This window comes from Fusarium proliferatum (genome assembly GCF_900067095.1).
Source record: "Fusarium proliferatum ET1 genome assembly, contig: FPRO_scaffold008, whole genome shotgun sequence".
Classification (NCBI taxonomy): domain Eukaryota; kingdom Fungi; phylum Ascomycota; class Sordariomycetes; order Hypocreales; family Nectriaceae; genus Fusarium; species Fusarium proliferatum.
In genome coordinates, this window is record NW_022194797.1 from 923,211 (window position 1) to 936,760 (window position 13,550).

General features: G+C 49.1%; 6 protein-coding genes across 6 annotated transcripts; 3 read left to right on the forward strand and 3 right to left on the reverse strand.

Annotated features, from left to right (window-relative positions):
- Positions 1 to 756: 756 nt before the first annotated feature.
- Positions 757 to 2,543, forward strand: FPRO_14035 (uncharacterized protein; the record flags this gene model as incomplete). Its single annotated transcript, XM_031219016.1, has 4 exons — positions 757 to 1,154; positions 1,203 to 1,244; positions 1,292 to 2,357; positions 2,406 to 2,543. 4 exons carry the CDS (start codon positions 757 to 759, stop codon positions 2,541 to 2,543), a joined length of 1,644 nt encoding a protein of 547 aa, XP_031084816.1.
- A 1,348-nt stretch (positions 2,544 to 3,891) lies between these two features.
- Positions 3,892 to 4,299, forward strand: FPRO_14036 (uncharacterized protein; the record flags this gene model as incomplete). Its single annotated transcript, XM_031219017.1, has 2 exons — positions 3,892 to 4,138; positions 4,190 to 4,299. 2 exons carry the CDS (start codon positions 3,892 to 3,894, stop codon positions 4,297 to 4,299), a joined length of 357 nt encoding a protein of 118 aa, XP_031084817.1.
- Positions 4,300 to 4,568: 269 nt separating this feature from the next.
- On the reverse strand, positions 4,569 to 5,343 carry FPRO_14037 (uncharacterized protein; the record flags this gene model as incomplete). Its single annotated transcript, XM_031219018.1, has 2 exons — positions 4,569 to 5,023; positions 5,079 to 5,343. 2 exons carry the CDS (start codon positions 5,341 to 5,343, stop codon positions 4,569 to 4,571), a joined length of 720 nt encoding a protein of 239 aa, XP_031084818.1.
- Positions 5,344 to 6,895: 1,552 nt separating this feature from the next.
- FPRO_14038 (uncharacterized protein) lies at positions 6,896 to 8,378 on the reverse strand (the record flags this gene model as incomplete). The annotated part of the gene is made up of 9 exons (XM_031219019.1): positions 6,896 to 6,932; positions 7,009 to 7,428; positions 7,477 to 7,617; positions 7,673 to 7,710; positions 7,772 to 7,815; positions 7,893 to 8,033; positions 8,081 to 8,186; positions 8,254 to 8,280; positions 8,331 to 8,378. 9 exons carry the CDS (start codon positions 8,376 to 8,378, stop codon positions 6,896 to 6,898), a joined length of 1,002 nt encoding a protein of 333 aa, XP_031084819.1.
- A 498-nt stretch (positions 8,379 to 8,876) lies between these two features.
- Positions 8,877 to 10,163, forward strand: FPRO_14039 (uncharacterized protein; the record flags this gene model as incomplete). The annotated part of the gene is made up of 2 exons (XM_031219020.1): positions 8,877 to 9,762; positions 9,838 to 10,163. The coding sequence occupies 2 exons, from the start codon at positions 8,877 to 8,879 to the stop codon at positions 10,161 to 10,163; spliced, it is 1,212 nt and encodes a 403-aa protein (XP_031084820.1).
- Positions 10,164 to 11,310: 1,147 nt separating this feature from the next.
- Positions 11,311 to 13,350, reverse strand: FPRO_14040 (putative galactose oxidase; the record flags this gene model as incomplete). The annotated part of the gene is made up of 1 exon (XM_031219021.1): positions 11,311 to 13,350. The coding sequence occupies one exon, from the start codon at positions 13,348 to 13,350 to the stop codon at positions 11,311 to 11,313; it is 2,040 nt and encodes a 679-aa protein (XP_031084821.1).
- Between the last annotated feature and the right edge of the window lie 200 nt (positions 13,351 to 13,550).

Below are 13,550 nucleotides of genomic sequence, written 5' to 3' on the forward strand. Positions count from 1 at the left end.
TTAATTTTTCCTTTTCCTCACTACGACCCCTCGTAGGCGCCCATTGTTATGTGAGGGGTTTTTCTTTTGCATACCATTGATACATAACATGGCCGAGCAGCTGTTTACTAGTGATGGCGTTAAGTAAGACTCTATGGTCCCTGGCTGCCCTCAAGCTGACAGTCTGCTTACTTGAGGTTATATCGCCGCATGACAACGAACAAAAGACCGCGGCATTTGTCATTCTTTTTATGTACACAAAATGGCAATCGAACGTGCTGAATGGATAGGTTGTCGGAGCCTTGCTTACGCCAAGAGATCCTTCCGCTTCAATTTTCTCTGCTGACAGGCTCGGGAGATTAGCAGAACCCGCCCACCTAGCACGAGGATTTGGACGATGTGCCGAGCCTTATCAGATTGAACTATAACAGTCGTTGTTGGTTTGCCAGCGCCTAAATAAACAAGTGACGTTGGCTTTTTTTCTTCTTCTTATTTAGCTTTCTCTGTCTACTGTCGCCATTGGCGCTCCATCAAATCGGGCCTGTCGATGTTGCGCAGCATAAACAAGTCCTTGTCGCGGTGTTGCACGATGATGACACGACAAAAGCTGATTGATTATCAAAAGGATCAATTGTTAAATTAAATCTCAAGGATCTTGATCGACGGATACTTCCGCCTCCGTCTCCGTCTCCGTCCGCTGGGATCTGTACCCCTGCAGCCTCCACTTCACATCACTTTATATCACGCTGAGATTTCCCATCCGTGCACTGCGAATTCATGGACTTTGTTCAGACTCCTCTTGTCAACCATTCGAAACGTGTCGGAGTAAAGATGAAGTCTCTTCTTGGTCCTCTCCTCCTCGGCGCGTCGCGCCTTGCAACCGCGACAAATGGTGCTGATTCACTGGTTGCTCGTACGGAATCATCGCTGAAGTGGGAGCCTTGTAAGCTCGATCTCCCTGATGCGGCAAAGGAGCTACTGAAGGCTGGTGATTGTGCGACCATTGAGGTTCCGCTGGACTACACGGATAAAAAGTCTGATAAGACAGTTGAGCTTCAATTGATCCGCTACAATGCTACCAAGGAACCTTTCAAGGGCAGCGTTCTCTGGAACCCCGGCGGCCCTGGAATTTCCGGCATCGAGACTCTCGCTTATCTCGGACAGGACTTCCGCGAGTGAGTAGCCTCTATCGCATGATCAAGAGTTACTGACACGGTTTCTAGCATCATGGGCGGCCATCACAACATCATCTCATTTGACCCTCGGTATGCTTTTCCCGTCTACTGAATTGAGCTGCACTAACTCTGCGCAGAGGCGTTGGACGAACCATTCCCTTTGCCTGTGGCAAGAATGCTTCTGCTGAACTCAACCGTCGCAGCCTAGAACCACTGCCCCAAGCAGATCTCTGGGAATATGTGAAGAACGAAGGCTGGCAGATCATGCAAGCTATTGCTGAGTCCTGCTACGAAACCCAGCAGGAACACGGCCGCTTCCTTAGCACAGCCTTCACTGCCCGCGACATGATGAAGATCGTCGATGCTCTCGGTGAAGATGGCAAGCTCCGGTTCTGGGGCATTTCTTATGGAACTATCCTCGGCCAAGTCGCCGCTGCTATGTTCCCTGATCGCATTGGCCGTCTTCTTCTCGATTCGAACTCTTTGGCTGATGCATACCTCACGTCAACTGGTGTTGGTGGACCTCACGATGCTGAGAAGTCACTTGTGCATTTGTTTACTGAGTGTGTTGAGCTCGGCACCAAGTATTGTAAGCTGGCCAACTACTCTGGTAGCAGCACTACTGTTGAGGATTTGAGAGATGCGACAGTTGAGACCTTCCAGAAGCTGAAGGACCTGAAGACTCTGCCAGATGGTCTCTCTTCCAAGGACTATCCCTACGCTGGCAACTCTATCCTGAAGCAGTTGAAGTACGGTATCATGAACTTGCTGTCAAGCCCGTTCAACTATCCCTCAGTGGTGGAAATTCTCTCTTACGCTTTCGACGGAGACTACAAGAAGGCTCTCAGCATCTACAAGGAGGATACATCTGAGTGGAACCTTGGTACCAACGCATTCCAGGGCATTGCTTGCTCCGAGTCTTCGTTCCGTGTCAGCAACCCTGAGGACCTCTACTCTATGTACCAAGCTCATCTCGCTGGAAGCTCCTTCGGAGATGCCATCGCTGCTGACTATGTCGCCTGCGCTGCTTGGAAGTTCGACGCTGCTGAGGGCGTTGATACCAACACGCTTCGAAACGTCAACACGAGCTTCCCAGTTCTTGTTGTCAACAACGCAAACGATCCTATTACTTCTCTTAACCATGCTTGGCAAGTTTCTTCTCGCTTCAGAGAGAGTCGACTACTGATTAATGAGGGAGTTGGTGTAAGTGTTTCCCCTTCATTTTGAGAATTTCAAGCTAACTGTTTAAAGCATGGAGTCACATCGCATGCTTCTAACTGTACTCTTGATGCTATTGCCGCTTACTTTGTTGACGGCACTCTTCCAGACGTTGGTACGAGGTGCAAGCCCAACATGCCAGCTTTCAAGGTCGCTCTCCCTAACGCATAACACGGTTGGCTTGGTGCTGCTGCAGAAGACGGTGAAGATGAGGATAGAGTTGTAAGACATTTGTATCACTATATATCATGTATTGAAATAGACTGTTCCCAGAAAAATAGTGATAACTGCATACCGCTAGTGCATCATCGGCCGCCCTTGTCTGTGCCACCTGATAACCCTGCAAGCAAACGAGACATGAATACTCTCAAGACCGGGTGGGCGGAGGGTGTTGTGAATCCGTCGTCAATAGAAGCCTAAGATTAAAAATAAAACAGCAAAAGGTCTAGCTCGTATGCTTATCCAAACATGGTTATATGAATAAGCGGAGTTCCAGAACCTTATGGATCAAGGCAGCCAAGATTTGTGATACCCGAACAGAAGCGTGACCGACTTTCGAGAACTTTGGTTCATGTTGCATTGCAGATACGTCGTGTTTGACGATGTGACGCGTGGAAGCAGAATCAGCGGATGAACCGGCTCCCGCATGATGAGTATCGTGAGATTCCATCATAACCGGATTATCGGCGGGAAATGCGGGGGACGATGATGTAAACTATCTCGACGTGGGGTCGGAGTTTTTAGCCGTGACTACTAAATTTAGGTATCGACGTTTGGAGGCGATCAATCGGGAGGCATGGAGATGGCCGCGTCATAAAATGGATAAGCATAGGATAGGACTTATGGATACCCTAAATTCTGATTCTGAGGTTCTGTCTGATACATACACGAGATTTGCATCGCCTTGCTGTGCTGTGCTGTGCTGTGCTGTGTTGTGAAGTGAGAGAGATCTTCGAGAGGGTTACAGTCACTGCTCGTATTTGACATCACCAGCATCACATGGATCGTCCCAACAGGGCCATGGTGTGTTGACACGGCACAGTCCATCCCCGGCACATGATACCTGCTGCATACTTCTCAAGTTCCACTGATCGACTCTGATAGCAGCCGAGTTAATCCTCTGTGAAAATGATTGGGAAAGGCGTTTGCTTCATCGGTTTTGGCCGTGTGCTGGAAACGATACGAGCTGTAGTGGGCTCACACTGCTGTATTGCTAGCGCTGACAGCGCAGCTCGTATCGCGGCTGGTTCTGTATCGGGCTTCAATTTTCAGCTGTACTTCCAGAAGCATCAGACACTTACAGTCACAGGCTTGACGTAGTGATCTTCTCCCTTAACCCATTGTTGCCTTAGTAGAATGTAATGCTGCGTTGACCATCTCAATTGTATTTAAAGTCGACTCTATTCCCGCAATAGACCAAACTCTCATCATCACTCAACCGCCATCAATCAATCACTCACCCCGCACTACAGCACTAAGTTAGCTCACACTCTCCCATCTTCACATTTCAACCACCAAAATGCATTTTGCTACCATCATCGCCACTGCTGCTCTCGCCATGGGCGTCGCAGCTGAGCCTGCCTCTAAAGATCTTCCCTTCAACGTCATTTCTGCCCGCATTTGGAGCTCCAAAGACTGCGGAGGCGACAACAACAACGGAAACCTCGGTGAATTGACTACGCATCGTGATGAGCTCAATGAATGCTTCAAGTTCACCGACAAGGTCAGGTCTGTGAGCCAGTATGAGCATGCCAAGGGCTGCAAGCGTAAGAACTACTTCACCCCTAAAGATGTAAGACTTACTGACATGTGCATAGTTCTTCTCTTCACAGACAGCAACTGCAAGCGTGGACAGAAGACTGTCAAGGATGACCAGTGTCGCGAGACTTCTTCTCATTTCAGCAGCTACAAGACTGTTTGCAACTAAGATTTCGCAACACATGAGGTTATATTTAATAATGCATGAATGGGCGCGAGATGATAATGGACTAATGCCTGAGACGTTAATGGCAACAGGAGACGGAGTTATGGACATTCCTTTGGCAAAGAGGTCGTATGAATTAATATACAGCATTGAATTAACTAAGATTATGCATGATTTGAACCAGATCCACTGTCTAAACTCCCTCTATGCTTGTCTTGTCTTCTAAGGGGCATATCCGGCATACCCTGGGTCTCATATCTTGAACGTGTCGCTTAAGCAGTGCCCTGGGTGAGGTAGCCAGTGAGGCCATCGAAGATGTTGGAGACGGGCTGGATGATGGGTCCAAGAGGAGTGCCCGAAAGGGTGTCGAGGATGTTGGAGAGGATGTCGACGAGACCGGGAACGATGTCGCCGATGAGCTGGGTGACGAGGCCGAGGAGGGTGGCGACGGTCTGGAAGAGGAGCTCGAAAGCGCTGCCGATAACGTTGTCGAGGCCAAGGATGCTCAGGACCTCCTTAGCGACACCGACAAGCTCGTGAAGAAGCTGGATAACAAGGCCGAGAATAACCTTAACGTCGGGGATGTTGATCTTGATGCTGACGACATCCTTGAGCTGGTTGACAACGGCGGTGAGGAGCTCGTTGAGGGAGTGGACTTCGGCAGTGACAACCTTGACGGCAGCAGCCTTGGAGATGGCGTTGGACTTGACCTTGGTGATAACCTCCTCTGAAGATGTTGTTAGCAATCTATGCAACCCGAACTCTATCGTTGGTTGGCTTACTGATGGTGGTGGTCTGGCTCTTGACCTGCTCAACAGCAATGGTGAGAACCTTGACAACACCGCCAGTGTTGGAAACGCTGACAGCAGTGATCTTCTTGGTCACTGTCTTGGTGACGGTCTGAGAGGTGGCGATGCTCTCAACCTGGGTGACAGCTCCGTTGGGAGAAGCCGGGACAGCTGGGACCTGACGAGCAGCAACCTGAGCAGCAGGAGCAGCCATGGCCGAAGTGGCCAGAGCAACGAGGGAGAAGAGGCTGAACTTCATGATGAATAAAAGCGTAAGTAAATAAAGAGTGACTTGGTGAGATTTTGCTTTGAAAAAAAGAGTGACTGGGTTGAGAAGTGCGAGTGGATGGTTGGGTGAATGTCCAAACCGATTGACTTTTGGAGTTTCTTATATACATCTTGAGCCAGACATAGATGATGGACCCTAGATAGGAGACGATACTACACGGCATAAGCGAGAGTTAGATCTTCAGGCCGTTTTTGCACATCGGATGGAACCGACAGTTGGGATGGACTGGGGGAATGGTTCATCGCTGCTCTGTTTGGCTCCATGGTTGGTGTTGAAACACATGACGGTGGAGCGATGAAACATCGCCAACTGCCGAGTCGATCGCAATAAACAAAACGTTGGATTCAGCCAGAGATCGTCGTTTTGTGTTGCTAGAAGGATGACGTCGATGGGACTCTGGCGTATCATCGGCCAGGTCGAGCTGCAGGGGTCTGAGAGTTGGGGATAGCTTCCTTTGTAACCTGTAAGGCTGTGACTCAGCGTCCAGATAAATCCTCCAGTAAACCTAGTATATGGGAGTTTTTAAAGGGTACAAGAGAGACCTGAATGTCTCAATTGACTATTGACTGATACTTTCTTCACATGATGAGCGTGTTCATTAGATGGTTATGACGCGGGATCTTCGGAATAGCACTCTCGCCAATGCAACGCCGATCCACCGTCGACTTCGTTTAATTACACCCGTATCTTGAGGGCACACTTGAGCGCCCATGACAAAAGCGCCCCGTGCAGAGGAATATCGCAATAGATAACGAAACTTCGCTCATTTCCATCTCCTTTTCCTTGATTCTGGGACAGCCTTTGATGGCTCGGCTGGTGTCCGAAAGGACCTTCATTCAGTATGACGGTTTTGGATAAGCATAATAGATTACTGTGGAGTCTGGGAATGGTATGCGTTGGCGTATAACCGTGCGGCTCATCACGTTGCCAAATTGAGTCATGCTAGTGCAGTGAAATCCGTCTGTCAAAAACTGTTCCAAGATTGACGCATGCTTTGTGTGTCACGGGAGCCTTTAGTGATCTGGCTTTCCTATGTAATCAAGACGCATGGATTCGAGGGCCTCTATCTCTGTTAGGTATCAAATGACGTCTTAGGGCAGGAGGATTATGCTAGAGCTAGACAAAGCATCAATCAAACTTAAGCGCAGGCCTGCAGGGACACGGAATCCTCCCATGGCTTCGAGCAATCTACTCCATAGTCCCAAGGGGGAAGAAAAGATACTGACAGAGAAACCCTCGAAAAAAGCCAGAAAGATAGCCCCGTGAGCCAATGGCCTAATTCTACTTACCCCTGATCGCCACGCGAGGAACAGGGGAAAGGTCTAAGCGTCAAATGTGACCCTGACTCGCAAGACATGACAAACCTAATCTACAGGGTAATCGAGAGTCAAATAAACAGAATGCCAATGATCGAATTGCGTTTCTCGTCAAAGGTGTAGTATTGATAGTCCGCTTGCCAATGCCTTATCTTTGAACGCACGCGGTGACTTTACCGTAGATAGAAACTTCAGTCTTGTTGTCATCAATCCTCTTTTGGCTTCTGAGCGTAAACAACATAGCTATAGAAATGTTAGAATGATTAAGACACCCAGCTTGCTCTCTAAGGGCAGCTGAAGATTCCCATGGGAAACTTACTAAGGCCAATACCCATGCATCCTTGGATTCTTAATTTCCTTTCTCAAAAATGCAAGGAAGACAGTGACTTCAGCATCCGTCCATCCAAGACCTTTCTGAAACATCCTCGTCACCATGGCTTCAAGTCCACTTAGCAGATTCTCCATCTCCCAAGCCCCAAGGAGCTTCATACGCGGATCCTTGGGCCAAGGGTTGAAAGGAAGCTTGAAAACTCGCTCTGTGACATTCTGGTATCCGCGCTCTTCAAGCCAGCCCTTCCACCGCATGGGGTCTGTCAGACTGGCACCAAATTTCGCAGAGCCCTGCTCCATCATTGTTGAGAATTTGCGGAGATAACTGTCTTCAGGGATGGAGTCGTCGTCGCAGCCGAGAACGCCGACGATGGCTTGGAACTCAACCCATCCGCCCCCTCGAAGATGTCTGGTGGAATTAGTATTGATACCGCATGCAGGACGATTCATGGCTTACGTGTATGTCTGGTCGATCAGAGCCGGCCAGTCTCGAATTGCTAGTAGAAGATCTCGGGCATAAACAAAGTCGAAGCTATCTTCTTTCCATGTCCATTCTCTTTCAATATCGTCGACCTCAAAGTGACAGTTTGGTGGTACCCTGTCAGACATCAGTTTCAGAAAGTCTCACAGTTTTTATCGCATCGATCGCTTACCAGTCAGGTTGTGTCGGTGCAACATCCGTCCCAATGACCTGGGATCTCGTCAGTCAAAGCTCACCCGATGTAACCACGGCAGCAAGATCCTGTACTCACCTCTGCAGATGGAAACTCTTCTGCCATTTCGATTGACCATATACCTTTTATCAAAGTTGTCAGTAGGTAATTCCTGGTCGATATAATGCTTTCACTCCCAAAGAAATGAGACTTCACGAACCTGTGCCGCAGCCAAGATCCAGAATTCTCTGAGGCTTCTCTAGAGGCGCCAAGTATCGGTTCTTTCCAATCAAAGCGCAGTATTTAGCATGGCACATATCGATGCGATCAAGCTCAGCCTCATCCATTGGCAATCCATATTCTGAAGTTTGTTAGCACTGGCCAAGCGATGTGCTCTGTGAGACTTGCCCTCTTTGCCATACACGGCGTAGGTTCTTCCGCCCTCGACCTTTCCATGTAGAATAGACGATGTCAGAGATGTCAAAGATGACCGCTCACTCTCATTATCGTAAGCCTACGTTCCATCACATTGATTAGCAAGTGGAGCCATTTGGGTGAGTCGCATCGTTGGGCCTACCAACCTCATCGTCAGTGACACTCTGTAAAGCCTAGACAAATCCTTTTAGTACAATTTCAGCCCTCAAGGGAATAAGCTTACAGCATCAGGCTGTATAGCCTCTTCTTCCGGAGCACGAGGAGATGACATTACGACACTGTTGGTATCACAACCGTTTGTGTATCAGAATCATGCAAAGTGGACACGCTCAAAAGGAGAAGTTGAGCAAATATCGAAACAAACTCGCCATAGTGATAATGATCCTTGATACTGCGATACATGCCAACGGACCAAGCCTCCGTCACTTGGGCCGTGCCGCAGTTCAAACCCCAGTTAATCACGGATATAATATTCTGATTGGGTCGTGATCTGCATGGTTGAGGCACTTTACCCGGGATTACAGAACCTCGGCTGGATATATACCCACTTACTAACCTGTCTTGTGAGGAATCGTAGGCTCATGAACTGATATGATCTGAGTCCTTTCTTGGCTTTAGGTGGTGCCCCGCCTGGAACACTCTTAAGTGAATATGCTATTCACATGGTCTACGGAACATGCGGTGACCGTTGCCATCTCCGCAAATCCAGACCCAGCAGTTGAATCCTCCAAGCCACATCTCGATATCTCGGAAATCTCAAATAACGAAAATGGTGCATCCCAAAGCTGAAAAGGCCCTTGAAGAGGCAAAGAAACTAGTCGCCCAGCTTGAATCGTACGAGGATGACCCCATCAGTCACCAAAATGTCCTCAAGCAGACAGAAGCAGTTCGCTCAGCTTTCCAGGATCCCATGGATCAGATGACACACCTAATGGAGCAATTCAGTCTCGGGTGCGCTTTCCATACCATTCTTGGAATCCGGGCATACCACGCCATGCCCGAAGATGGAAGTCCCATCGCCGCTGAGGAATTGGCTCGCATTACCAATGTGGCTACTACTGTGATTCAGCGCATTTACCGTGTTGCTGTTAGTCATGGTGTTTTTGTTGAGACGGCGCCTGATGCGTATGCTCATAATGACCTTTCACGGATTCTGAACCCAAGAGGTTTGGGTTCGTTTTTCATGATTGTGTTGGAGTTTAGCCGTGCTTGGATGCATCTTCCTGAGTACCTCAAGTCTCACAAGCCTGAAGATGTCTTTGATCTCACCAAGTCCCCTGCCGTGTACTCGGTTGGTAAGGAGCACCTTGGAAAGTCATACTATGAGCTGTTAGAGATGGATCCTGACCCAGAGCGACGTGAGCTTTGGAATGCCAACATGGTTGCTGTTGATGAGCTGATGCCTGTCGTCGGTATGTTTCCCTTTGCATCACTCAAAGACGAAGTGGTTCAGGATCCTGAACGACCTTTCTTGGTGGATATCGGTGCCGGCCGTGGTCAGTCGTGCATTGCCATCCGCAAAGACATTGGCGATGCCTTTGACGCGAAGTATATCCTACAGGACCTCCCTGGTGTCATTGACTCGATGGATCCCAAGGACTATCCAGGATTTGAACTTATGACGTATGATGCCTTTACACTGCAGCCTGTTAAGAGTAAGTGACTCCCCGGAGTCGATAAGAGCATCATAACCACGACTCCGGTTTATAGCAACGACTGACCTTTCGCAGACGCCCGTATTTACTTTATGCGCCGCTTCCTTCACGACTTCTATACTCCAGTCTGCATCGAATTCGTCAAGAACACCGCATCAGCCATGGGACCCGATTCCCGTCTGATCATATGCGACCAGCTGATTCCTGACATGGTCGAGAAAGACAAGTTCACAGACCTGTACTGGCTAGATTTCGCACTTCTCGCCATGACTGGCCAAGAGAAGAAGAAAGCCGATTTCGAAGAGATTTTTGAAGCTGCCGGTCTGGAGTTGGTCAAAATTTACCCATCTGCCTATGGATGCACTGCGATGCTGGAGGCGAAGTTGAAGAAGTCTGAGTAGGCACTTTGGAGCTCGATGGCATGAGTATGGTACTAAAATTAGATGGCGACTTTACTTACATGCTTTATACTCGTAAGATATTATTATCTAGTTTATTTGATGTTAGCTGCGCAGCCCAGCTGTCGGAACGTCATCTCAGACATGAACGCGACGACTCCATGAAGCTGTCAGCAACGACGATGCAATTACTCCCAACAAATAGGACGTTTCCCTCTACGGCTAGTGATTTTTAGTGCTAAATGTCTTAGAATTGTCTCGTAAAGAAGCTATGCCATCGGCGTGAACATGTCGTCTGTCATCCTGATGACACCTATCACGAGCCACTTACTGGTCCTCAGTCTTACACAGCGTCCTTTCGTCTGTGCCACATTTATGAATGACTGTCAGCTGCATAACTTACGCACAGTCCGAGCGTACTTCGTCCCGACCCTGCTTAAGCCATCTGCATGTCTCTGCAGGAACGAAGTGCTTTCCCGTACGTGCCGAACATGGCTTGCATTCGGGTGAGCCACAGGGTCGCAGCCTATGTTGACACGCAATGTATCTATTTCTGTCGTCTGATAGTGTCATTTGCAATCTTTCTGCAGCCATTACCCGTGAAGCCTCAAAACTCTAATTGTAAGCGTTGTGAACCTGGTTCCCGGATTCGTTTAAACTCAATGGCCACTAGTGTCGCTGAACAGACAAATGTCTTAAGAAACCCGTCTTCTTGGTTTGTTGGGATATCCCAGCTCAATGGATCAAATGTCGGCCTAAAACAATATTAACCTCTCTTGGTTTGTATTGCGTGTTCACGGGGCTATACAGATTACGGCATGACCCGGTCACGAAGGTTAGCATGGATCTAAAGATAAACTTTATCGGCATTTGAATATGATTTTACTATCTCTAGTGTCATGGTCAGGACGATGAGTGTCAGCTCGGCAGTTGGTTCATCGCCATTCTGAGCAGTGCAGTCACATGTGAAGTTCTCCAAAACAGAAAATTCATGCAAGAGATTTGTATTAGATAGTAAAGTGACGTCCATGTCAATATATCCAACTGCAATTGGTATAAAAGTATATACATAATGAATTAGGATACTTGTACTATCCTCGCTAGTATTATAAAGGCAAAAAAATCATTTTGTCGCAATGTAGACATTAGATCAGTTAGTGACCTTAATGGTGCTGGCAACACTGGGAACACCAGCGTTGTTAAGGACGAAAAGCATCCAGTAGCCGGGGAGGGCAATACCAGAATCATTGGGAATCTTGAAAGAGTACTTGTTGGTACCAGCACCTGTCAGGGCCAAAGGAATGCGGCGCTGATCAGTGTTGACAACATGCGTCGCAGTTCCGTATCGGATGAGAGAAGCACTCTTGATGGCGCTGTTGGCAGTGACGGTGATGGTGCTGCCGACCTTGGCAGTAGTGGCCGAGACAGCAGTGATCTTAGGGCGGGTAGCAAGGTTGCCGTTGCCATCAAGGAGATACTGAGGGGTGAAGATCTGGGCGTCAAAGTGGTTGCTCTTGCAGCTACCGCAAAGACCACCGCCACCATTGAAGACAGTAGCATCTGGCAGCAGCAGAGACATACTGTGATATGTGCGGGGAATAGTGTTGGGCTGTTGCTTAGTGAAGGTGTTGGAGGAGGAAATGAACATCTCGGGCTCGAGCTGAGCGTTGGTGTCGGTGAAAGGGTTGGAGTAAGATTGACCACCAGTGATGAAGACGTTTCCATCAGGGAGGATAACAGAGGTGGCGAAAACACGGGCGTGAATACCAGCACCGTTGTTTCCAACGAGAGCGGTCTGGGCGATAGCACCAGGCTCGTCAATGGTGAGAACGTGGGCGTTAGCAGTGGCAGGAGCCTGCTGGTAGCTGGTAGCTCCGCCAAAGGTGAGAATCTTGCCCTTGAGGGCATCAAACATGGCAACGTTGCCGTTCATGGAGTCAGGGTCAATTCTGCCGTTCTTTCGGCGAGTACCAGCAGCCTTGGTGTCACCCTGAGTTCCCCTGGTGGTGTAGTACCAGTTCATGGCTGTGCTGGGACCAGCCTGGAAAACACTGTTCTTCTTCCAGCCAAAAAGCCAAGCGTGGTTGTCAGCTTTGTAGACACCCTCCTTGTCCTTGGTAAGCATAGGGCCGACGAGACACTTGGGAAGGGAGGTCCAGGTCTTGGCCTTGGGGTCATAGATTTCACCGTTCTTGCCGCCACGGGGGCCGCTCCATGAACCACCGATGGTGAAAACACGACCATCAGAGCAGGTAGCGGACGATTGATAACCACGTGCAATCTGCATGTCAGGGCCAGGAACCCAGTTACCATCAGGCATGAGAATGGTAGTCTTCTTGGCATCGTTGCCACCAGTGACGACAATCTGTCCCTCGCCGTCCATGGAAATACCAGGGCAGAACATGTCGTGATGGTTATTGGAAACGTTGCGGTTGGAGATGACGTTAGTCTTGGGGTCCCAGATAGAAGTCAGAGTGAAGCCACCACGGGGAGTAGTGCCTTGGAAAGCATCATATCGGTAAGCAGACCAGATGACGACCTTTCCGGAGACAGGCTCAACGGCACCAGCGACAGGGATGACGGGGAAATCAAGAGTAGGACCCCATTTTCCAAGACCCTTAGCAGGAGGGCTGTACTTGAGAGCGTTGTAGACAACAAAGTCGGCAATAGCAATCCAAGGATAGTCGGAGTTCACGTTAGAAAGGGCAACAAAGCGAAGATAGCGAGCAGGCTGGGTCTCAAAGTTTGTAATCCAGGGGTACTTGTCTCCCCAGTAAGTTCCAAAGGCAACGGGCTTTCCCCAGTTGGTACCGTCAGAGCTGAGGTAGACTTCATGGCGACCAATCCAGTTACGGGTGTTGCCGTCTTGGCGAGGTGTAATCTGGAGACCACTGACATACTGAGTCTGCTTCATGTCAATGGTGATGGTGTGAGGAGGCGGCGTGTTGGTTGTGCCATAGGGAGTCTGCCAGAAGGTGTTCTTGTCACCATCGATTGCTCTACCACAGGGGTAATTTGAAGCCTGGCTGGAACACTTGACAGTCCATCCCTTGCGATCAATGGGGTTTGAGCCAACGGGGGGAGCAGCAGCGAACTTTCCAGGCTGTTGTCCCTGCTCCTCTGGTGGGATGGCAGTGGCTGCATTGAAAAAGGCACCAAGGCACAAAGCCAAGGTGTAGAAAGACTTCATCTTGGGTGAGAGATAAGCGACAGTCACAAGCCTAAACCAAGAGTGGCAAAAAGAGAGAAGAAACGAGAGGGAGTGAGTGAGCGAGCGGGCTGGAGAGGGAGAAGAAAAGGGCTAGGAGACGGAGGATGCATATTTATTGATTTCGGTTTTTATTTACGACGCCCCTAAATAGGTACATGCAGTAGACGTGCACAATATGC